Source organism: Moschus berezovskii, chromosome 11 (genome assembly GCF_049115385.1).
Source record: "Moschus berezovskii isolate FMDL1 chromosome 11, NW_MosBer_1.0, whole genome shotgun sequence".
NCBI classification, from domain to species: Eukaryota; Metazoa; Chordata; class Mammalia; order Artiodactyla; family Moschidae; genus Moschus; species Moschus berezovskii.
In genome coordinates, this window is record NC_142470.1 from 107,444,932 (window position 1) to 107,471,213 (window position 26,282).

At 43.4% G+C, this 26,282-nt stretch overlaps 1 protein-coding gene across 2 annotated transcripts in view; it reads left to right on the forward strand.

Moving 5' to 3' along the window:
* Positions 1-26,282, forward strand: part of ACOXL (acyl-CoA oxidase like) — a 354,770-nt gene that overhangs the window by 185,080 nt on the left and 143,408 nt on the right. For both annotated transcript variants that reach the window (XM_088841686.1, XM_088841687.1), the window contains exons 11-12: positions 1,834-1,950; positions 25,059-25,212. In XM_088841686.1, the coding sequence (XP_088697812.1) occupies positions 1,834-1,950; positions 25,059-25,212 (271 nt within the window). The remainder of the gene's footprint in view (positions 1-1,833; positions 1,951-25,058; positions 25,213-26,282) is intronic.

A 26,282-nucleotide genomic window follows, 5' to 3' on the forward strand; every position in this document is an offset into this window, starting at 1 on the left:
TGCCCATATGACATGGTCAGGTTGTAAATTCTAGGTGCCTTGTGAACTAAAAAGATCATAGTGCCCTTTTTTTAATTACAAATAGTAACAGTATTATTATTATTTAATATTTTATTTTTGTTTGGTTGTGTGGGTCTTAGTTGCGGAGCTTTGATCTTTGTTGCCACATGAGGGATGTTTTAGTTGCTGCATATGGGATTTAGTTCCCTGACTCTGGTCTCCTGCATTGGGAGCAGTGAGTCTTAGCCACTGGAGCACCAGGGAAGTCCCTAGGAAAATATTAAAGCATGAAATTACAATAAAAAAGGTCAAATATAAAAATTTTTTTAATTTGCCATTTCCTCTTTTTCCTTGAGTAATCCAGTATTATTGCTTGGAGAATCCCATGGACAGAGGAACCTGGCAGGGTACAGTCCATGGGGTCACAAAAGTCGGACATGACTGAGTGACTAACAGCAGCAGTTGACGGGTTCCTTCATTTTGCTGGTGCTGCAGCAGGCTGCTCACTGGATGCCCTAGCGTGAATGCTCCTGTGTATGGTGCACAGGTTTGTGCGCATGTGCGCTCGTGTGTGTGTGTGTGTGTGTGTGTGTGAGAAATGTTTCAAAAATCACACTAAAGTCAGGATTGTCCACAGATGGGAGGCTGCCAAGCCCCGATTGCAGAGCATCAGTTTGCACAGAGCAGGGGGTGATCTAGACAAGCCAGGCTCTTGCCGTATGCAGCCATGGGATTCTGTATGATTAATTGCTGGGCGATATCTGGGGACCATCCTACCCCACTTTACAAGCAGCTCGAAGCAGGGCCTCTGTTCTCCCCTGCATAGCTGTATCAGAGAGAAAGGCAGTCGGGGCTTCCCTGGCGGTCCAGTGGTTAAAACTTCACCTTGCAGTGCGGAGGAGCCAAGATCCCACAGGAACCATTTAAAACATAAAACAAGCAATATTGTAACAAATTAGATAAAGCCTAAAAAAAAAAGTTTTAAAAAGAGAGAAGGAAAGGCAGTGCTGTACACAGCGCACAGGGTTTAAGGCAGGATGGAGAGGTCGCCGTTCCCACGAGAAACTCCAGGGAGGATGCGGTGGGCTGAAAATAATGACCTGCCTCTGAATCTGACAGAACACCAGAGTTCGTTGCCTCCTCGTTGAGTCCTTTTGAAATATGTTCTAGGGTATGTCAGAAACTTGGTAAAACTGAATAATTAATGATCACAAGGCACTGGGAACTATAAAATGCCATGTAAATGTTAAGGTGTAAAAATTACTCTGTTTATTAAGTAGATAACTTTGCTGTAAAAATGTCCATGGCGGGAAGGTTAATCGCCAGAGAAGGTGAAAGGCTTTTTGTTGGATTAACTCTCGATGTCTTACTATCTTAACTCTGTTTTAGAAGACTCAGGCATCTGTTGTCTGGAGTTGCTGCCCAGTTGCTCAGTCATGTCTAACTCCTTGTGACCCCATGGACTGCAACTCACCTTCACTATCTCCCTGAGTTTGCTTGAACTCGGGTCCGTGGAGTTGGTGATGCCATCCAGCCGTCTCATCCTTTGTTGCCCCCTTCATCTCATGCCTTCGCTCTTTCCCAGCGTCAGGATCTTTTCTAACATGTCATCTCTCTGCATCAGGTGGCCAAAGTATTGGAGCTTCAGCATCAGTCCTTTCAATGAATATACAGTGATTATTTGATCTCCTCGCTGTCCCAGGGACTCTCAAGAGTCTTTTCCAGCACCTTGTTAGAAAACATCAGTTCTGAATTATTTAAAGGCAGAGGAGTGTTTGGGATGATGTTGCCTGTTAGATTTCAGTAAAGTTGTATTTGTTTGCTTCTCTCCAGCCGGAGGCAGTTTGGACCCAAAGCCAGGGAAGAGGTCAAGATTATTGAGCACCAAACGCAGACCCTGCGGCTGATGCCTCATCTGGCCACTGCCTTGGCCCTGACCTTCGCCAGCAGGTGAGATGGCTCCAGGGCTTTGCCCTGTCTCCAAGTGAGTCTGTGGTTTCATTAATAGGTGGGATAGGAGAGGTAGGCAGAGGCTTTCCTTTTTTTTCCTTTTTTATTAAAAATTTTATTATTTTTTATTTTAATAAGTTTACTTGTAACTGAGAAGCCTCCTAAGAGTACCTTGGACAGCAATGAGATCAAACCAGTCAATCCTAAAGAAAATCAGCCCTGAATATTCATTGGAAGGACTGATGCTAAAGCTGAAGCGCAAATACTTTGGCCACCTGATGAGAAGAGCAGACTCACTGGAAAAGACCCAGATGCTGAGAAAGACTGAGGGCAGGAAGATCAGGGGACGACAGAGGATGAGATGGTTGGATGGCATCACTGACTCAATGGACATGAACTTGGGCAAACTTCAGGAGATGGTGAGGGACAGAGAGGCCTAGCGTGCTTCAATCCATGGGGTCGCAAAGAACCAAACAGGACTTAGTGACTGAACAACAGCAGCACTTTTAACTCCAAACACCAAAATGTCTGTGGTTAAACTCTAGTGTCACGTTAAACCTGACATCTGAATCTTGATAGTCTGTGTATCCTGATGAACAGGAGTCATGAAGAATTTGGGAAGACTCAGACTGATGTTTCTCCAGAGTTTCTGAAAGAAACAGACTCAACCCATTAAAATTTTTCTACCTCTGAAGAAGGTTCTGTTTATACTCCTATTTTCAAAACTAGGTCAAGGATATATTTGCAGGGGGTTGGGGGCATCACTATTGAATAAAAGCAGTAATCATGCTGTCAAGTCACGGAGAACTTCACATTTTACAGCTGGCTCTTAGCTATGTCTCATAAGCCCTAGACGTTGTCTGGGCAGTTGTGTGTCATCACCGCATTGTGAATATCAGAAATTGAGGGATTTGCCTGAGACTGTGGCTCGGTGGTAAAGAATCTGCCTGCAATGCAGGAGACACAAGAGATGTGGATTTAATCCTTGGGTAATGAATAGGTATATGTCTAACTGTATAAGAAATTACCAGTTTTTCAGAAAGTTAGTACCATTTTATACTCTCTCATGCAATGTATCAGAGTTTCAGTTGCTCTGCATCCTTGCCAGCCATTGTTATTTTAAGGTTTTGTCTTGTTTTAATCTTAATTTTTTTGTCTTTCTAACAGGTATAATTTTATTATCCTAGTAAATAATGGACTTCCCTGATAGTTCAGTTGGTAAAGAATCCACCTGCAATTCAGGAGACACCAGTTTGGTTCCTGGGTCCAGAAGATCCCCTGGAGAAGGGAAAGGCTACCCACTCCAGTATTCTGGCCTGGAGAATTCCATGGACTACAGTCCATGGCTTCACAAAGAGTCGGACACGACTGAGCGAAATGATGCTGAGCATCTTTTCATGTGCTTGTTTGCCATCTGTATATTTTCTTCGGTGGAGTATCTATTCAGGTCTTTTACCCATTTTTAAATTGGGGTGTTTTTTTTGTTGTTGTTGAGTATCAGAGTTCTTTATATATTCTGGATAGAGTCTTTGATATCATATATGTGATTTGTAAGTGTTTTCTTCTGGTCTGTCACTTTTCTTTTTATCCTCTTAAAAGCATCTGGATCAGAGCAATAGTTTTAATTTTTATTTGATTTAATAGCTTTAAATTTTGATTTGTCTTGAAATTGGGTAATGTGAGTTTTTCTTTTTCAGAATTGTTTTGGCTCTTCTCAGTGCTTTTTGCCTTTTTGTACACGTGTATAACAGTTAGAACTGGACATGGAACAGCAGACTGGTTCCAAATAGTAAAAGGAGTACGTCAAGGTTGTATATTGTCACCCTGCTTATTTAACTTATATGCAGAGTACATCATGAGGAACACTGGACTGGAAGAAGCACAAGCTGGAATCAAGATTGCCCGGAGATATATCAATAACCTCAGATATGCAGATGACACCACCCTTATGGCAGAAAGTGAAGAGGAACTAAAAAGCCTCTTGATGAAAGTGAAAGAGGAGAGTGAAAAGGTTGGCTTGAAGCTCAACATTCAGAAAACAAAGATCATGGCATCTGGTCCCATCACTTCATGGGAAATAGATGGGGAAACGGTGGAAACAGTGTCAGACTTTATTTTTTTGGGCTCCAAAATCACTGCGGATGCTGATTGCAGCCATGAAATTAAAAGACGCTTATTCCTTGGAAGGAAAGTTATGACCAACCTAGACAGCATATTAAAAAGCAGAGACATTACTTTGCCAACCAAGGTCGGTCTAGTCAAGGCTATGGTTTTTCCCGTGGTCATGTATGGATGTGAGAGTTGGACTGTGAAGAAAGCTGATCGCCAAAGAATTGATGCTTTTGAACTATGGTGCTGGAGAAGATTCTTGAGAGTCCCTTGGACTGCAAGGAGATCCAACCAGTCCATTCTAAAGGAGGTCGATCCTGGGTGTTCATTGGAAGGACTGATGCTAAAGCTGAAACTCCAATACTTTGGCCACCTCATGCGACGAGTTGACTCACTGGAAAAGACTGATGCTGGGAAGGATTGGGGGCAGGAGGAGAAGGGGACGACAGAGGATGAGATGGCTGGATGGCATCACCGACTCGATGGACATGAGTTTGAGTGAACTCCGGGAGTTGGTGATGGACAGGGAGGCCTGGCGTGCTGTGATTCATGGGGTCGCGGAGAGTCGGACACGACTGAGCGACTGAACTGAACTGAACTGAATTTTTCTCTTAATCCTTGAAAGCATTCCTTGTCCTGAATCTGTTTTGTCATATTAATATATTACAGCTATTCCATGTTTCTTTGACTTAGTGTTTCATAGTATATCTTTATCATACATTTGTTTTTAACCTGGACATCCATTTGAAGTGGGTTTCTTTATAAAACAGACAATAGTTAGGTCTTGATTTCTTTTTTTAAATCTAACTTGAAATCTCTGACTTTTAGCTGTTGTGTTTAGACCAATTGCATTTAAAGTGATTGTTGATATGTTTGGATTCGTAGACAGCTGATTTTTATTTTTTCCATCTGTTTTTTTGTTCCTTTTCCCTTTTTTCTGCCTGCTCTTAGATTGAATGAATATTGCTTATTATTCCATTTTATCTCCTTGATTGACATTATTTATACTTTTTTGAAAATGTTTTAATTGTTGACCCAGGGTTTATAGTATACATCTTTAGTGAATTAGAGTCTATGTTAAACTATTATCTTGCCTCCCCTGTAGTGTAAGGACCTTAAACAGTGTATTCCCAATTCCTCCCTTGCATCCTTTTTCTGCTATTGTTGTCACATAATTTACTTTAAAATATGCTGCAAATATGTAGTGCATTGCTACTGATTTTCTTATACATAGTCATGTTTTAGAGCAATTAAAAATAAGTAAACTAAATTTTTTTTTACCTTTCTTTATTCAGTTGCCAACATTGTTAATTTACTTGTGTAGATCCAAATTTCTAATTGATACCATATTTGTTCTGCCTGAAGAATTTCTGCCATTTCTTGTAAAATAGGTCTGCTAGCAATGAATTCATCCCATTTTTTTTGAGAAAGTCTTTATTTCTCCTTTTTTCAAAAAAAGACATTAGCAGTATACCCAGAATTCTGGGTTGATAGTTTATTTTTCGTTGAGCATCTTAACAATGTCACTGTGTAGACTTATTTTTTTCGATTTTATTTATTTACGTTGAAGTACAGTTTTGCTTTACGATGTTGTGTTAGTTTCTGCTGTACAACAGCATGAATCAGCCATATGTGTACATATTTCCCTCCCTCGTGAGGCTTGCTCACACCCCACCATCTCCCCCTCTATGTTCTATAGGCTTCTTGATTTCTTGATTCTCATGGAAAAACAGCCATCATTTTTCTGTTTCCCTGTATTCACAGTACATTCCCAGTTTAACTGCTTTTAAGAGTTTCTCTTGTTCTTTGATTTTCAGGGTTTGATTATGTTGGCCTAGGTATGGTTTTGTGGTTTTGTATGTCTGTGCTGTTTGGAGTTTGTAGAGCCTCTGGGATCTGTGGGTTGAAGTTTCTCATCAAATTTGGAAATATTTTGGCCATTATTTCTTTAAATATTTCTTCTGCCTCTTTCTTTCTTTCCCTCTGCACAGATGTTAACCTGCTTCATATTGTCCTACATGTCACTTTTTTTTTCCTTTATACTTCAATTTGGATAATGTCCATGGATCTGTCTTCAGGTTTTCTGATTCTTTTGTATACAATGTCCAATCTGCTAAAAAGTGCTGATCCCTCCCTGGAATTCTGTTCATCAAGGCTCCTTGAAGCTTTTGTTCTTTGACAGCACTTTGGGAAAATACGATTTTTATTTTATCCACTTTCTCGCTGTTATTAAGGGATCAAAAGTCTCTGGTGTCTGTTTATATCTTAGCCCTGTGACATTTCTTTTAACCTTATTGATGTCATCTGAAATTGTCGCTAACTCTCTACAAAATGTTGTTGTTCAGTCCCTCAGTCATATCTGACTCTTTGCGACCCCAAGCAGCCAGGCTTCCCTCGCTTTCTATCACTATCTCTTGGAGTCTGCTCAAACTCATGTCTGTTGAGTCCATAATGCCATCCACTCATCTCATCCTCTGTTGTCCCCTTCTCTTCCTGCCCTCAATCTTTCCCAGCATCAGGGTCTTTTCCAATGAGTCGGCTCTTCGAATCAGGTGGGTATTGGAGCTTCAGCATCAGTCCTTCCGATGACTATTCAGCGTTGATTTCTTTTAGGATTGACTGGTTTGATCTCCGTGCAGTCTAAAGGACTCTCAAGAGTCTTCTCCAGCACCGTAGTTAAGACCTCACATAGCCCTTTTGATCTTATACTTCCTGACTTGCTTCAACTGAGCCAGATAGCTCTTGACACAAAGGCTGCTTTTCAGTGGCCCTCTGATGCGCTCTTTACGACTGCAGACCCTCTGCGCCCGCCCCCGTGACTCAGATTCATCTGACCTAGGCAGCGTCCTAAGCAGTCCAGGCTTATTATGCTCTTAAGTTCCTTGCTGATTCCTATGAGCAACCAGAGCTGAGGATTGCAGGAACTTTTTAGGGAGTTTCCTAGCATGACCTGCAAATAATTTTCACTGATAGTTAAAAAGCAGCAGTATTAAATTATCATGAACATTTATGGTGGATCAAAGTAACTTGACAATGAAACCTAAAAATGTTTTGCATGCATGCCAAAGACAAAAATTTTCCTTTGGATGTTTTCCCAGCGGGATTTGTGATATTATGAAGAGGGGAGGGTGTCTATAAATTCTTAATCTACAACTGACAAATCCACGACAAAAGAAGTTACTGGACCACATAATAAATCGGCACTATATATTCCACATTGAGAAGTTTACATATATATATATATATACAAACACACATTCATATACATGTGTATATAAGTTTACATATATATACATATAAACACCCATCTTTATATATAACAGAAGTGTTACATGTATCTACATATTTCTTTTTTCTTCAGCTCCATTTTTATTCTTTATTTATTTACTGTAAAAATAATAGTTATACTTTATTTTTATTTGCGGTATAGTTGCTTTTACAATGTTGTGTTAGTCTCTGCTCTACAATGAAGTAAATCACCTATAAGTATACATATATCCCGTCCCTTTTGGATTTCCCCTTCCCCTCATGCTGCACACCTAGGTCACCACAGGGCACCGAGCTGAGCTCCCTGTGCTTTGTAGCAAGTTCCTACCAGCTATCCATTTTACACACAGTAGTGTGTGTAGGTATGTCAGTCCTAATTGCCCAATTTGTTCCACCCTCTCCTTGCCTCCTGTGTCCACATATCTGTTCTTTATGTTTGTGTCTCTATTCCTGCCCTAGAAATAAGTTCATTTGCACCATTTTTCTAGATTCCCCATATATGTGCTGATATACAATCCTTGTTCTTCTCTTTCTAATTTACTTCATTCTGTATGACTGTTTCTAGGTCCATCACCACTACAGTTGACTCAATTTCATTCCTTTTTATGGCTGAATAAACATCATATACCTTGATTTTGTAAGAACTATGTTGCCACTATTACTAAAATTTAAAATTTCTCTTGATTTTCAGAGAGACACTCCTCAAAGGCCAACATCAGAGAAACAGAGATCACAGTTCTAGTTCTAGGTTTCAAGGGAGAAGCGAGAGGTAATAAGTGGAAGTAAAAAAGTAAAAGTGAGAGTGTGAGTTGCTCAGTCGTGTCCGACACTTTGCGACCCCACGGACTGCAGGCCATCAGGGTCTCTGTCCATGGAATTCTCCAGGCAAGAAGACTAGAGTGGGTTTCCCTTCCTTTCTCCAGGGGATCTTCCTGACCCAGGGATCAAATGTGAGTCTTCTACATTGCAGGCTGATTCTTTACCATCTGAGCCACCAGGGAAGCCCCAATAAATGGAAATTAACTGGTAAATAGAAAAGTCACAGGACCATGTGTCACGTATGAGTGAGATAGTGTTGAACAGGACACATCAGACATGCTCACCACACTGTCAGTCCAATTGCCCCTGCTGCTGCTGCTGCTAAGTCGCTTCAGTCGTGTCCGACTCTGTGCGACCACATAGACGGCAGCCCACCAGGCTCCCCCATCCGTGGGATTCTCCAGGCACGAACACTGGAGTGGGTTGCCACTTCCTTCTCCAATACATGAAAGTGAAAAGTGAAAGTGAAGTCGCTCAGTCATGTCCGACTCTTCGCGACCCCATGGCCTGCAGCCCACCAGGCTCCTCCACCCATGGGATTTTCCGGGCAAGAGTGCTGGTGTGGGAATTGCCCCAGGACCTCCCTGACTTTCATGGCCTTTGCCTCCTTGGGCCCTCAGTGGCCTCTGGTCTAGTTCAGTGTCCCCAGCATGGCTCTGTTGTTCCCCCCCCTAGTTTTCCTTCTCTCTGTCCCCCAATAGCAGCAGGCGGTGGACCCACAGAAAATCTGGTTAAAGGAATCCCCAGGACAAAGTGCCGCAACTGTGGGGACAGATTGTCTGTGTTTTAAAACAATGCTGAAAAGAAGGTGGTGTTTCTGCGACAAAGTCTGACTTTGCTGTTTCTCTCTCCTTCTCTGTTGCTTCTCCTCCTGGTAAGGAGATAGTTTAATGTAGTTGGTTGTTACGTGACAAAATTTTTTTCAATTAATTATTTATTTTTAATTAATTTATTTTACTTTACAATATTGTATTGATTTTGCCATACATTGACATGAATCCTCCACGGGTGCACATGTGTTCCCCATCCTGAATCCCCCTCCCACCTCCCTCCCCATCCCATCCCTCTGGGTCATCCCAGTGCACCAGCCCCGAGCACCCTGTATCATGCATCAAACCTGGACTGGAGATCTGTTTCACATATGATATTTTACATGTTTCAATGCCATTCTCCCATATCATCCTGCCCTTGCCCTCTCCCACAGAGTCCAAAAGACTGTTCTATACATCTGTATCTCTTTTGCTGTCTCGTATACAGGGTTATCATTACCTTCTTTCTAAATTCCATATATATACGTTAGTATACTGTATTGGTGTTTTTCTTTCTGGCTTACTTCACTCTGTATAATAGGCTCCAGTTTCATTCACCTCATTAGAACTGATTCAAATGCATTCTTTTTAATGGCTGAGTAATACTCCATTGTGTATATGTACCACAGCTTTCATATACTGTGTTCATGGATCGGAAGAATCAATATAGTGAAAATGAGTATACTACCCAAAACAATCTATAGGTTCAATGCAATCCCTATCAAGCTACCAATGGTATTTTTCAGAGAACTGGAACAAATAGTTTCACAATTTATATGGAAATACAAAAAACCTCAATTAGCCAAAGCAATCTTGAGAAAGAAGAATGGAACTGGAGGAATCAACCTGCCGGACTTCAGGCTCTACTACAAAGCCACAGTCATCAAGACAGTATGGTACTGGCATAAAGACAGAAATATAGATCAATGAATCAAAATAGAAAGCCCAGAGATAAACCCACGTACCTATGGACACCTTATCTCTGACAAAGGAGGCGAGAATATTCAATGGAGAAAAGACAATCTCTTTAACAGGTGGTGCTGGGAAAACTGGTCAGCCACTTGTAAAAGAATGAAACTAGAACACTTTCTAACACCATACACCAAAATAAACTCAAAATGGATTAAAGATCTAAACATAAGACCAGAAATCCTAAAACTCCTAGAGGAAAACATAGGCAAAGCACTCTCTGACGTAAACCACAGCAGGATCCTCTATGACCCACCTCCCAGAATATTGGAAATAAAAGCAAAAATAAACAAATGTGATTAAAATTAAAAGCTCTACATGACAAAATTTAATGCCACATACCTCTCCCCAATACCCTACTTTTTAAAAAAATTATTTTTAAAATTTGGCTGCACCAGGTCTTAGGTGCAGGGTGTGTGTGCATGCGTGCTCAGTCATGTCTGACTCTTTGCGACCCCAGGGATTGTAACCCCACAGGCTCCTCTGTCCATGGGATTTTCCGGACAAGAATACTAGAATGGGTTGCCATTTCCTCCTCCAACGGATCTTCCTGACCGTTGAACCCACATCTCCTGCATTGGCAGGTGGATTCTTTACCACTGAGCCACCCAGAATCTACCTCCCGGATAAAGGATCGAACCTGAGTCCCCTGCATTGTGAGCGTGAAGTCTTAGCCACTGGACCATTAGGGAAGTCTCCCCAAACACCCCGCTTTTTAAAAACTAAGGTTATCAAAACTTGGCTACAGGTTCCTTCTTCCAGTTCCTGTGGGCACAGTTCTACCAGTCAGCTGACTTCAGTTTCAGGGTCTGGGTAACCTGAGGTTGGATGGGTTAGATGTTTGTTAGTGCATTGGGCTCCATTCAAGTGTAGAGAAACAGTTGTGAGGGTCCAGACCTGTGGGTGTATGTGGCTAGGGAAAACACTCCACCAGCCAGGCTTAGCAGCCCTGCCTCTCTTCCCACCTAATGTTATAAAAGCACAAAGAGTCAGAGCTTCATGTCACAGTAAAATGCAGGTCGTGGAAGTGAGATGGGACAGCTTCTTGCAGGGCATGTCACGTGTATTCATGTCTTCAGCGGTCATACGACGCCTTTCTAGGAGGGCTGCCAGGTAAATTACGGTCTCCCAGTTAACTCTGAGTTTCAGACGGTTTTGTAGTCTCAGTGTGCCCCCATGACTGCAACAGGGAGCGTGCATTTAAGCTAAAGATTAAGCACTGTTTATCTGAAATTCACATTTTCCTGGGTGTGCTCTGTTTCTCTTTGTTGAATCTGGCAGTCTTGCTGGAGTCAGATGTGGTTCCTGCCACATGGAGCTTTGCTGCTTCGTCTGGGTTTTGACAGTACTGGGTTGGTAAGCGGATCTGGTTCCCAAATCCTTCTCCTTGCCCGTTGCCTCTGCAAGTCTGGAGATGGGATGGGCCTGCTTAGGCCTTAGCAAGCCCCCCACTCCCCAGCCCACTCCACTCATGTCCTCTTGGCCTTGACAAGGAGGGGACAGAACCTGATGTCCTTTGGCACCTGCTTGCTCTAGAAGAGTCAGGATGCATCTCCCACCTGGCTGCTCAGCTGCTGGGCAGAGCCGACTCAATGGGGAGGGGTCTGGCTCAGTGGGGGTGTCTGTTCCAGGTGATGGGGGCCCCCTGAGGAGCCTGCCAGGTCCTCCCTCCTCTTCCCCTCTTCCCCTCTTCCCCTCATGTGTGGCAGGTCCCTCTCTAGGCCTGAGGACTTGAGAGCCAACAGAACTGTCACAGCCCTGCCAGGGTGGCCCCATGGCCGGGGAAAACAGGTGGCCCATTTCCCTGTAGCTGTGCTTGCCCAACCTCGGGTCGCTTATTATCCTCGGTGGGGCCCCTTCCCATGCTGGGGCTCCAGTGTCTTCCATGCATCCTGTCTCAGGGCTGTGCCCGTGGGCTCCTGGCATCTGCTTCCTACTGAACCTCTGTGTTCTCACTCACTATGACAGTAATTAGCGATTGTGATGGGAATGTTTCTGTTGTTATTTAGTCGCTAAGTCGTGTCTGACCATGGATTGTAGCCAGCCAGAATCCTCTGTCCATGGGATTTCCCAGGCAAGATTAATGGAGTGAGTTGCCCTGCCCTCCGCCAGGGGCTCTTCCCAACTCAGGGATTGAACCCGTGTCTCCTGCAGTGGTGGCAGGTTCTTTACTGCTGAGCCACCAGGGAAGCCCATGTGGTGGGAATGCATGCCCATAACTGTTAGTTGCTGTGTGGCCATTACCCCAAGACATCTCAAACTTTCCACACCCATCCTGCCAGTTATCACATTCTGGTGATTTTTCCTTCTACTGTGAAATCACTTAAAGCTCACTGTCTCCAGCATCTTGCCAGCTCCCTCTCTTGCCTCTGTGCACCCCACGTCTAGCCTGGCCCTGGTCAAATCCGTTCTCCACAAGCTCCATACCTGAGATGAAATCTGAAATCTTACCTACCTGCTGGGACCCTCCCATGGGCTCTCTCTGTCTTCTGCACCGGAAGAAACTTGCTCCCTCATGTGGCGCCCGGGTCACCTTTACCTGCCTGGCCCCTAAGTCCCACAACCCACCTGTTGCCTCTTAGCCCTTCACCCAGGCCTGGATCAGCCTGTTTCCTGCTTCAGCCTTTCTTACAGGCAGCCTTCCCCCTCTTCCCACCACTCACCTCTCACATCTTTGCCTCCCATCACCTGGTAGCTCATAGTCATCCTTCAAGACGCAGTTCAGGTTGCCACGTGCCCTAACTCACCCTCTTCCCTGAGTCCCTCCTGGAATTTGTTGTTGTTCGGTCACTAAGTCATGTCTGACTCTTTGAGACCCCATGAACTGCAGCATGCCAGGCTCCTCTGTCCTCCACTGGGGACAGACTCCTCCAGGGGTTTGCTCAGATTCCTGCCCATTGAGTTTGTGATGCTATCTGACCATCTCATCCTCTGTCATTCTCCTCTCCTCTTGCCCTCAATCTTTCCCAGCATCAGGGTCTTTTCCAGTGAGTTGGCTCTTCACATCAGGTGGCCTAAGTATTGGAACCTCAGCATCCATCCTTCCAATGAATGTTCAGGGTTGATTTCCTTTAGGATTAACTGGTTTGATCTCCTTGTTATCCGAGGGATTCTCAAGAGTCTTCTCCAGCACCACAGTTCAAAAGCATCAATTCTTCGGTGCTCAGCCTTCCTTATGATCCAACTCTCACATTCATACGTGACTACTGGAAAAGCCATAGCTTTGACTATACTTACCTTTCTGTTGGCAAAGTGATAGCTCTGCTTTTTAAGATCTTGTCTAGGTTTGTCATAGCTTTCCTTTTAATTAAAAAGGTGTCAAAGCATCTTTTAATTAAATGATTGCAGTCGCTATCCACAGTGATTTTAGAGCCCAAGAAAATCAAATCTGTAGCTGCTACCACTCTCCTGGAATAAAGGCTTTATAGGCCTCTTGGAGCAGCATCCTGGCCTCCTTTATTCATTGCACCGTGACTCTTGGTTTACCATCATGAATTCTTCGAGCATAGGAATTGTGTGGACCTAACAGAAGCAGAAGGAGAAGGCAATGGCAACCCACTCCAGTACTCTTGCCTAGAAAATCCCATGGACGGAGGAGCCTGGTAGGCTGCAGTCCGTGGGGTCGCTAAGGGTCAGACACGACTGAGCGACTTCACTTTCACTTTTCACTTTCACACATTGGAGAAGGAAATGGCAACCCACTCCAGTGTTCTTGCCTGGAGAATCCCAGGGACGGGGGAGCCTGGTGGGCTTCCGTCTATGGGGTCACACAGAGTCGGACACGACTGAAGTGACTTAGCAGCAGCAGCAACAGAAGCAGAAGATATTAAGAAGAGGTGGCAAGAATACACAGAAGAACTGTACAAAACAGATCTTCACAACCAAGATAATCACGATGGCGTGATCACTCACCTAGAGCCAGACATCTTGGAATGTGAAGTCAAGTGGGCCTTACAAAGTATCACTACGAACAAAGCTAGTGGAGGTGATGGAATTCCAGTTGAGCTATTTCAAATCCTGAAAGATGATGCTGTGAAAGTGCTGCACTCAATATGCCAGCAAATTTGGAAAACTCAGCAGTGGCCATAGGACTGGAAAAGGTCAGTCTTCATCCCAATCCCAAAGAAAGGCAATGCCAAAGAATGCTCAAAGTACCACACAATTGCACTCATTTCACACGCTAGTGAAGTCATGCTCAAAATTCTCCAAGCCAGGCTTCAGCAATATGTGAACCATGAACTTCCAGATGTTCAGTCAGGTTTTAGAAAAGGCAGAGGCACCAGAGATCAAATTGCCAACATCCACTGGATCATGGAGAAAGCAAGAGAGTTCCAGAAAAACATCTATTTCTGCTTTATTGCCTATGCCAAAGCCTTTGACTGTGTGGATCGCAATAGACTGTGGAAAATTCTGAAAGAGATGGGAATACCAGACCACCTGACCTGCCTCCTGAGAAACCTGTATGCAGGTCAGGAAGCTACAGTTAGAACTGGTCATGGAACAACAGACTGGTTCCAAATAGGAAAAGGAGTCTGTCAAGGTTGTATATTATCATCCTGCTTATTTAACTTCTATGCAGAGTACATCATGAGGAACGCTGGGCTGGAAGAAGCACAAGCTGGAATCAAGATTGCCCAGAGATATATCAATAACCTCAGATATGCAGATGCCACCACCGTTATGGCAGAAAGTGAAAAGGAACTCAAAAGCCTCTTGATGAAAGAGAAAGAGGAGAGTGAAAAGGTTGGCTTGAAGCTCAACATTCAGAAAACAAAGATCATGGCATCTGGTCCCATCACTTCATGGGAAATAGATGGGGAAACAGTGGAAACAATGTCAGACTTTATTTTTTGAGACTCCAAAATCACTGCGGATGCTGATTGCAGCCATGAAATTAAAAGATGCTTACTCCTTGGAAGGAAAGTTATGACTAACCTAGATAGTATATTAAAAAGCAGAGACATTACTTTGCCAACAAAGGTCCGTCTAGTCAAGGCTATGGTTTTTCCAGTGGTCGTGCATGGATGTGAGAGTTGGACTGTGAAGAAAGCTGATCGCCAAAGAATTGATGCTTTTGAACTGTGGTGCTGGAGAAGACTCTTGAGAGTCCCTTAGACTGCAAGGATATCCAACCAGTCCATTCTAAAGGAGGTCGATCCTGGGTGTTCATTGGAAGGACTGATGCTAAAGCTGAAACTCCAATACTTTGGCTACCTCATGCAATGAGTTGACTCACTGGAAAAGACTCTGATGCTGGGAGGGATTGGGGGCAGGAGGAGAAGGGGACAACAGAGAATGAGATGGCTGGATGGAATTACCGACTCGATGGACATGAGTTTAAGTGAACTCCGGGAGGTGGTGATGGAGAGGGAGGCCTGGCGTGCTGTGATTCATGGGGTCGCAAAGAATTGGACACAACTGAGTGACTGAACTGAACTGAACTGAACTGAATTTGGCATTGCCACATCTAAGAGTTGCCTGACTTTCTGCATGGGGTACTTCAACTCAACTGAATGAACTTACCTTGTATGATTACATCACTCTTGGCCATGAGACTTTTTGGAGCTTTGCCTTTAAATATTTTGATGGTTTTTTGAAGCAGAAGTTATACATTGTGAGGATGGCATCCAGGGCTAGTTGGCCAGGGCAGTTGGTTGTTGAAGTCTCTCCTTGAAATCATCTAGTGGGGTTTGCCACAAAAATGAATTTCCTAGCTTAGAATGTCTCCGACAACTTCTTAAAAATCTCAGTGTGTGTGAAGTGCCAGGCAATAGGAGTATTTTGGGTTTGCCTCTCCTGTTATTTATTCCAGCCCACACGGGCAGCTCAGCAGTCCAGGCTGCGTTCCAGGCCAGGAGGGACCAGTTCACCGTTGTGTTGCTGTCTTTTTTTTTTTTTTTTTAATGTGGACCACTTGTTTTTTCAAGCCTTTAAAAAGTTTTATAATATTCCTTCTATTTTGTGTTTTAGTATTTGCGCTGTGAGGCATGTGGGATCTTATCTCCCCAACCAGTGATTGAACCCACACCCACTGCTTTGGGAGGTGAAGTCTTAAGCACTGGACCACCAAGGAAGTCCAATGCTTCTGTCTTTATACTGGATCCAGGCCTTCTCATTTTGCCCAAGACCTGTACAGATAAAATTAAGATGATAGCTTGATACATATTCAATTGCCTGTCATGTACCAGGCACTGTCCTAAGATTTTTACATGGAGTAAACTCATTTAATGTCTTGTGACAACTGACCAAGTTTCTCTCTTTGTTTTTAATGGATGTCTCCATAGCACCTATCTAAAACTGTGCTTGGCATAAAGTAAGATTTTATTAATATTTTTGAATAAATGAATGGATGGAATGATACTTCATAGTCTCAGAAATTCACCAAAGGGAGCATTTCTGGTGGTCCAGTGGCTAAGACTCTGTTCTTCCAATGCAGGGGTCCCGGGTTCCATCTCTGGTCAGGGAACTAGATCCAACTTGCCACAACTAAAGATCCTGCATGCCACAACTAAGACCCGACACAGCCAAATAAAGAAATAAATATTTTTTTGAAAAAGAAATTCACCATAGTGCTGTCTTTATAAAAAAATGGAGTTTCAGGGAAGTTAAGCTTCTTAGAGTTCCTCCACCAAATGAAGACTATCTATAACTACATATAGTATATTGTATAACATGTATAGTACTGTTATGATACTACTGAACTGTGTTTTTAATATAATCCTGAAATCTTATTGCCAAAATGTCTTGTTTACTCTTAGATAACAGATTTTTGTAGATGGACTCCTTCCCTCTTGCTGACTTAACAGTTTTAGAGAGACTCAATCTGGAATTCTCAAGAGTCTTGCTCGATGGGTTCTAACTCTTCAAGTGGACGTAACCCATAAACAATACTTTGTGTTTCTACAGGCATTGCCTGTTAAATAAACAGGTTTGGAGATATGGAATGTTTTTGCCACAGGATCTTTATTCCCTAATTTATCTTCTGGGCCCCTCCAAGTTTCTTATATCAGATTTTCTTAAGACATGTGCCCCTTGGACTCTTATATATCCTGAACACAGAAGGGATTCTCAGAGCTCCTTGGCAAGTTGACGTGAGGGTCTGACAGTGGATAAGTGCCATTCAGTTCAGTTCAGTTCAGTCGCGTCCAACTCTTTGCGACCCCATGAACTGGGGCACGCCAGGCTCCCTGCCAATCACCAACTCCCGGAGTCCACCCAAACCTATGTCCATAGAGTCGGTGATGCCATCCAACCATTTTATCCTCTGTTGTCCCCTTCTCCTCTTGCCCTCAATCTTTCCCAGCATCAGGGTCTTTTCCGATGAGTCAGCTCTTCGCATCAGGTGGCTAAAGTACTGGAGTTTCAGCTTCAACATCAGTCCTTCCAATGAACACCCAGGACTGATCTCCTTTAGGATGGACCAGATGGATCTCCTTGCAGTTCAAGAGATTCTCAAGAGTCTTCTTCAACACCACAGTTGAAAAGCATCAATTCTTCAGCACTCAGCTTTCTTTATAGTCCAACTGTCACATCCATACGTGACTAATGGAAAAACCATAGCCTTGACTAGATGGACCTTTGTTGACAAAGTAATGTCTCTGCTTTTTAATACACTGTCTAGGTTGGTCATAACTTTCCTTCCAAGGAGTAAGCGTCTTTTAATTTCATGGTTGCAATCACCATCTGCAGTGATTTTGGAGCCCACAATAATAAGTTCAGCCACTGTTGCTACTGTTTTTCCATCTATTTCCCATGAAGTGATGGGACCAGATGCCATGATCTTAGTTTTCTGAATGTTGAGCTTTAAGCCAACTTTTTCACTCTCCTCTTTCACTTTCATCAAGATGCCCTTTAGTTCTTCTTCACTTTCTGCCATAAGGGTGGTGTCATCTGCATATCTAAGGTTGATATTTCTCCCGGCAATCTTGATTCCAGCTTGTGCTTCTTCCAGCCCAACGTTCCTCATGATGTACTCTGCATGTAAGTTAAATAAGCAGGGTGACAATATACAGCCTTGACATACTCCTTTTCCTATTTGGAACCAGTCTGTTGTTCCAGGTCCAGTTCTAACTGTTGCTTCCTGACCTGCATGCAGGTTTCTCAAGAGGCAGGTCAGGTGGTCTGGTATTCTCATCTCTTTCAGAATTTTCCACAGTTTATTGTGATCCACACAGTCAAAGGCTTTGGCATAGGCAATAAAGCAGAAATAGATGTTTTTCTGGAACTCTCTTGCTTTTTCCATGATCCAGTGGATGTTGGCAATTCGATCTCTGGTGCCTCTGCCTTTTCTAAATCCAGCTTGAACATCTAGATGTTCATGGTTCATGTATTGCTGAAGCCTGACTTGGAGAATTTTAAGCATGACTTTACTAGCATGTGAGATGAGTTCAATTGTGTAGTACTTTGAGCATTCTTTGGCATTGCCTTTCTTTGGGATTGGAATGAAAACTGACCTTTTCCAGTCCTATGGCCACTGCTGAGTTTTCCAAATTTGCTGGCATATTGAGTGCAGCACTTTCACAGCATCATCTTTCAAGACTTGAAATAGCTCAACTGGAATTCCATCACCTCCACTAGCTTTGTTTGTAGTGATGCTTTCTAAGGCCCACTTGACTTCACATTCCAAGATGTCTGGCTCTAGGTGAGTGATCACACTAGATAATCGTGATTATCTTGGTCATGAAATCTTTTTTGTACAGTTCTTCTGTGTATTCTTGCCACCTCTTCTTAATATCTTCTGCTTCTGTTAGGTCCATACCATTTCTGTCCTTTATCGAGCCCGTCTTTGCATGAAATGTTCCCTTGGTATCTCTAATTTTCTTGACGAGATCTCTAGTCTTTCCCATTCTGTTGTTTTCCTCTATTTCTTTGCACTGATCGCTGAGGAAGGCTTTCTTATCTCTCCTTGCTGTTCTTTGGAACTCTGCATTCAGATGCTTATATCTTTCCTTTTCTCCTTTGCTTTTCATTTCTCTTCTTTTCACAGCTATTTGTAAGGCCTCCTCAGACAGCTATTCTGCCTTTTTGCATTTCTTTTTCTTGGGGATGGTCTTGGTCCCTGTCTCCTGTACAATGTCATGAACCTCCGTCCATAGTTCATCAGGCACTCTATCTATCAGATCTAGTCCCTTAAATCTATTTCTCACTTCCACTGTATAATCATAAGGGATTTGATTTAGGTCATATCTGAATGGTCAAGTGGTTTTCCCTACTTTGTTCAATTTAAGTCTGAAGTTGGCAATGTGGAGTTCATGATCTGAGCCACAGTCAGCTCCTGGTCTTGTTTTTGCTGACTGTACAGAGCTTTTTCCATCTTTGGCTGCAAAGAATATAATCAATCTGATTTCGATGTTGGCCATCTGGTGATGTCCATGTGTAGAGTCTTCTCTTGTGTTGTTGGAAGAGGGTGTTTGCTATGACCAGTGCGTTCTCTTGGCAGAGCTCTTTTAGCCTTTGCCCTGCTTCATTCCGTGCTCCAAGGCCAAATTTGCCTGTTACTCCAGGTGTCTCTTGACTTCCTGAGTGCCACTAGGGGAGCCACTGTGTCTGGCAGTTGTTCATTCCTCCTCAGCAGGGCCCTTGTCCTGTCGCTGTTCATCTCATTACTTAAAATTCCTTTTCTTTTTAAAAAATTTTTATTTCTTCTTTTCATTTTTGTTGTTCAGTCATTCAGTCATTTCGGATTCTTTGTGACCCCATGGACTGCAGCACGCCAGGCTTCCCTGTCCTTCACAGTCTCCCAGAGCTTGCTCAAACTCACGTCCATTGAATCAGTGATGCCATCCAACCACCTCATCCTCTGTAATCCCCTTATTCTCCTGCCTTCAGTTTTTCACAGCATCAAGGTCTTTTCCAATGAGTTGGCTCTTCACATTTATTTTCAGTCTTTTAATTGGAGGAAAATTGCTTTACATTTTTGTTTTGGTTTCTGTCATACAACAATGAGAAACAGTTGTAATTATACACACACACACACACACACATACATATATATATCTCCTCCCTCTTGAGCCTCCTCTTCCCCCCTAAAAAAAATCTCAGGCTAGTATTGCAAAGAAATCTTACCAAATCTCTTCTAAGAGAGCCCCAGTGATTCTTCCTTTTCTTAGTCAATGTATTTCCCACCCATTTCTGCCCTGGGGAACATCCAGGGGTGTGGGTGTGTGTATGTGTGTGTATTTAGGGAGGTCAGTGGGGAATCAGGTACATTGTTTTAAATGGCTAGTCCTGAGGTTCTCTGAGAGTCATTGCACTGCAGCCACAGCCCAGGGCATGGGTGACTGTACCCCAGCATAGGTTTAGAATGCTGCCCACTCCCTCTGGGCACTGATGTGCACATTGCTCAGAAGGAAATATGGCATGCTTAGTCATGCAGTCCTGTCTGACTCTGACCCCACGGACTGTAGCCTGCCAGGCTCCTCTGTCCGTGGGATTTCCTAGGCAAGAATATTGGAGTAGGTGGCCGTTCCCTTTTCCAGGGAATCATCTCGACCCAGGGACCAACCCCGGACTAATGAGAATCAACTGTGGAGCACAGGGAACTCTACTCAACATTCTGTGGTGACCGAAATAGGAAGGAAATCCCTCTAAAAGGGGGTCCGTTTACGTATATAGCTGATTCACTGTGCTGTATGGTAGAGCCTAATGCAACACTGTAACGCACCCGCACACACAGTGTTAGTCGCTCAGTCGTGTCCGGCTCTTTGGGACCCCATGGACTGTAGCCCACCAGGCTCCTCTGTCCATGGGATTCTCTGGGCAGTAATACTGGAGTGGGTAGCCATTTCCTTCTTCAGGGGATCTTCCCGAACCAGAATCAAACCTGTATCTCCTGCATTGCTTACCACTGAGTCATCTGGGAGGCCCAATGAAAGAAGATATGGTCAGAAAATAGACCATAAAAAAAGTTTTGTGATCATTAGTTACCCGAGAAATGCAAATTCAGAGCATGAGGATTATCATTGCTTATCTGTTTGTTGTTCAGTCACCCAGTTGTGTCCGACTTTTTGCAATCCCGTGGATGGCAGCATGCCAGGCTTCCATGCCATGCCTCACCATCTCCCAGAATTAGCCCCAGTGCATGTTTGATGAGCTCATCAAACATATTTATGTTTGAGTTCGTGTTTGATGAGTTCGTTGGTGATGCTATCTAGCCATCTCCTTCTCTGATGCCCTCTTCTCCTTCTGCCCTCAATCTTTCCTAGCATCAGGGACTTTTCCAATGAGTTGTCTGTTCCCATCAGATAACCAAAATACTGGAGCTTCAGCTTCAGCATCAGTCCTTCCAGTGACTATTCAGGGTTTATCTCCTTTAAGATTGACTGGTTTGATCTCCTTGCTGTCCAAGGGACTTTCAGGAGTATTCTGCAGCACCACAGTTCAAAGTCATCAGTTGTTTGGCTTCCAGCTCTCACAACTGTACGTGGCCACTGGGAAAACTATAGCCTTGGCTATATGGACCTTTGTTGGCATCGTAGTGTCTCTGCTTTTCAACACACTGTCTAGGTTTGTCATCTGCTGTTAATAAAGCTGTTAATTATGCTAATGGATGCGATGAAATTCCAGAACTATTCAAATCCCTAAAGGATGATTCCATCAAGGTTTTGCATTCATTATGTCAACATATCTGGAAGACCCAGCAGTGGCCACAAGCCTGGAAAAGGTCTATCCTCATCGTCCCAATTCCCAACAAGGGTAGTACCAAAGAATGTGCTAACTAACCATCAGACAGTCTCACTGCTCTCCCACGCTAGTAAGGTCATGCTTAAAATCTTGCGTGCTAGGCTTCAGCATTATGCGAACCAAGAACTTCCAGATGTCCAAGCTGGGTTTAGAAATGGAAGAAAAATTAGAGATCAAATTACCAACAATCACTGGATTATAGAGAAAGCGAAGGAATTTCAGAAAAACATCTATCTCTGTTTCATTGACTATGCTAAAGCCTTTGACTGTGTGGATCATGACAAACTGTGGAAAGCTCTCAGAGAGATGGGAATACCAGACCATCATACCTGTCTCCCGAGAAACCTGTTTGTAGGTCAAGAATCAACATTCAGAACCCTATATGGAACAACTGACTGGTTCAAAATTGAGAAAGGTTCAAAATTGGTTCAAAATTGTCATAACAGGGCTGTCTACTCTCACCCTGTTTGTTTAACCTATATGCTGAGCACATCATGAGAAATGCCAGGCTGGGTGAGTTACAAGCTGGAATCGAGATAGGCAAGCGAGAGAAACATCAGCGACCTCAGAGATGCATATGATACTACTGTAATGGCAGAAAGTGAAGAGGACCAAAGAGCCTCTTGATGAGGGTGAAGGAGCCGAGTCAAAGGGCCAGCTTAAGACTAAATATTAAAAAAATTAATATCATGGCATCCAGCCCCATTAGTGCATGGCAAATAGAAGGGGAAAGGTGGAAGTAGTGACAGATTTCCTGTTCTTGGACTCCAAAATCACTGCAGACGGTGAATGCAGCCATGAAATCAGAAGACTATTGCTTCTTGGCAGGAAAGTGATGACATGTCCATTAGGATGACTAAAATGAAAAGGACTGCAAAGATGGCTTGTTGGCTGGAACAACTAGGATTCCCCTGCACTGCTAGTGGGAATGTAAAGTTGCACAGCCACTTTGGAAAATTGTTTGGCAGTTTCTTAAAAAGTTAAAAATATGTCTTCCATATGACCCAGTCATTTCTCTTCTACATGTTTACTCAAGAGAAATAAAGACATATGTCTCCTCTAAGATTTTTACATGAATTTTCTTAGCAGCTTCACTTGTTGTAGCTCCAAACTGGAAGAAATGAAAATGTTCAAGTGAATGCATAAATGAAATGTAATCTATGCATTTCGTAGAATGGAATTCTGGTCGGCAATAAAAAGAAACAACTACTAATACATGGTACGATGTGGATGGATGGGTGGATCTCATGACAATATGCTGATTGCAAAAAGCAGGACAGGACATGCACTGTATAACCCAATTTACATAAAATGCAGACTAACCCATACTAACAAAGAGCTGGTCGGGGGTTGTCCAGAGACGGGAGGAGGAGGTGGAGATGGACTGCAAGAAGGGATGAGGCATTCTTTAGAAAGCATTCTGTAGGTTGATTGTGGTACATAGATTTGTCAAAACTCTTTAAATGGTGCACTTTGAATAATTCAATCTCTTGGGAATAAATTAATCCTCACACAGAGTCGGACACGACTGAAGTGACTTAGCAGCAGCAGCAACATTGATAAAGAAAAAAAGAAACTGTTTAAAGCAAAAATAGCAATGAAGTTTGTAATATCTATAGAACATATTTTTGTCTCAGCAGTGACATAATGGATGGGAAAATGAAAAGGAATTATGTATTGTATTATTACAAGGGTCCTACATTATCCTTGAAGCGGTATAACACTATTTGAGGGGAAAATGTCATAAGTTAAAGTAGCATGTTTTAGGCCATAGAAAAATTGCTGAAAAAATGAGTAACACTTTAAAATCTAACACTGGAATACTAAAGATTATTCAGTTAATCAAAAGAAGACTGGAGAGAGGGAAAAGAACATATGGGATAAACAGGGGAAAACTTGTGAGGCAGCAGTTTTAAATTGTCATGTTAGTAGTTACATTGAATTAAATGATTTACACACTCCTATTTTCAGATTGTCAGACATGATAAATTAAGACTGAACTAGATGCTTTCTACAAGAAACTCACTTAAAATTAAAGACAAATAGGTTAAAAGTATGAGAATAAAAAATTTACACCTGTAAACATTAACCATAAAAGAGCTGGAGTGGATTTACTAATATTGGATAAAGTAGACCTCAGAAAAAGGAACATTACCAGAGGTAAAGAAGATCGCTTCATGATGATTAAGGAGTCTACTCATCAAGAAGATGTAACAATCTAAATGTGTATGGATTCCACAAAATGGCATCAAAATACATGAAGCAAAAGTGGAAAGCACTGAAAGGAAAAATGAGCAAATCCTAAAGTATGGTTGTAGACATCAGTCCTTCTGTCTGGGTAATTGATGAAATAGAAGACCAGTGATGCTATAAATCATGTGAAGAGCATTACTGACAAACTTAATGACATTTGTTAATCACTCTATTGGACACGAGCAGAATACCCACTCTTCTCAAGTGCATATAGAACATGTATCAAGACAGACCATGTAGATTTAGAATGACTGATACAATACGAAGTATGTTCTCTGGTTAGAATGAAATCAAGCTAAAATTAATAACAGAAAAATATCTGGAATAATCCTTACATGCAAGGAAACCGAATAACACACATCATTCATAGGTAAAAGTAGAAATCACAGGGAAATTAGGAAATATTTTGAATGGAGATGAAACAGCATATCAAAATTTGTGGTATGTAACTAAAATAGTACTCAGAGAAAAATGTATTCCTTTAGATGCTTACAACAGAAAAGAAAGGTCTAAAACCATGGAATAAATTTCTATTTTAAGAAACTATAAAAAGATGAACAAGTTAAACCCAAAGTAAGTGCAAAGAATAATAAAAATGAAATAAGAAATGGTCAAACAATAGAGAATAAACAAGCCAAAAATTATTTTTCTTTCAATAAATAAAGAAAATTGAAAGACCTTTAAATCATCCCATGCTCTCCTGCTGCCACTGAGTCCAAAAGTCTGTTCTTTATGTCTGTCTCCTTTGCTGCCCTGCATGTAGGATCATCGGTACAATCTTTCTAGACTGATGCAGAAAAAATAGACACAAGTTACCAGTATCTAGAATAAAAGAGAGGACTTTACTATAGATACACAGACATTGAAAGGATAAAATTAAATATTATTGATGTGATGCTAATGTAATGCCAATACATTTGACAGCATATCTGAAATAGACAAATTTCTTAAAAGATGCATAGTACCGAAAGTGACACAAAAAGAAGTAGAAAACCTGAATAGCTTTGACATTACTTGTGAAATTAAGTATTTAAGAAAAGGAAACATGCTGATTTTACACAAATTCTTTCAGAAAAGGGAAAACTAATTTTAGGAACATCCCAACACCAGAACCCAAAGAAATTGTGAGACCCGTATCCCTGATGAGCACACATGCTCGGACACCACTGCACCCATCACCGGTCTCCGCTTGTCTTGCAGGTATGCCGGCACCCTTCTGGATGAGGACGTCTTCCGTGGGAAGGAGCTCGTCAACAGTCGCCCGCTGCAGGCGCTGGTGGCAGGGCTGAAGGCCTTCAGCACCTGGGCGAACGTCAGCTGCCTGCAGGACTGCCGCGAATGCACCGGAGGCGTGGTGAGCGCCCCGCGCCCTCGGGCCGCCGGCCCGGCGGTCTGCAGGGTCACAGGTCACACATACAGCAGGGGTTGGGGAAGGGCCGTGTGGCCGGTGGGCTTTGGAGCCAGGTGAAGTTCCCGTCTGCCCCTGTGACTCCGGGTGCACCCCGCAGCCTTGTCATCTGTGCGTGCCCATCTTCGCTGGGGCCGCCAGACAGATGCAGACCACACCTGTAAAATGCTGGGCCCGTGGAGGCCGTCAGAACCTGTCATGTCGGTGGTGGTGAGGTGCTGACAGTATAGGAAAGGGCCAACAGGGCCAGGTGGTCCAAGCTCGGCTCCAGTGTTTCAGTCCCTTGGGGAGAATGCAGGAAGTGACCCCACAGGTTTCTGCCCTGGGAACGAGGCAGATGGGGACGTGCCAAGCGCTTAGGGCGTGTTGAGAGCGTCCCAGCCCTGGCCTCAGACTGGACGGTGCAGGGAGGTATCAGAAACCCCACCGCGGATCTTCGGAGAGCCGAGGGGACTCTGAGGACAACTGGAGCTATGCCCTCTTCCCGTACGACCCCCGGAGCTGGTGAGGAAGGGGACCCAGTTGGGGTCTTGGAGGGCAGGACATGGGAGGGATGTGCGGTTTTGAACCTGTGACTTGGTAGCATGGCATGGCTGTGTACATCAGCTCTGCTGGCATCTGAGTTCAGCCCCAGGCGACAGTCCTGTGTGGGCGATGCCCATGGACCACCCGCCTCATCGTCATGTGGGCCAGAAGCAGGTACTACAGGAGGATGCGGGGAGGAGGGAGCCCCTCTTGGGCCTTGAGCCTCAATTCCATCTAGAACTTGGCTGGATATTTGCCTCGAAACAGCAGTTCTGAACCTGAAGGGGCGGTTGAAGCATTTTAGCCTCAGTGAGAAGAGGTCAAGAGCAGATCAAGGGCTGCTTGAGTTTCTGGGGAGCCCGGGTCCATGGAGGGGCAAGGAGGGACTGCGCCTGAGGTCTGTCCCGTGTGGACTCTGTGGATGGGGTGAGAGCCGGCCTGGTCACTTCTCTGCAGGGACTGAGCAAAGATGTCCGAGTGGTGGAGCGGAC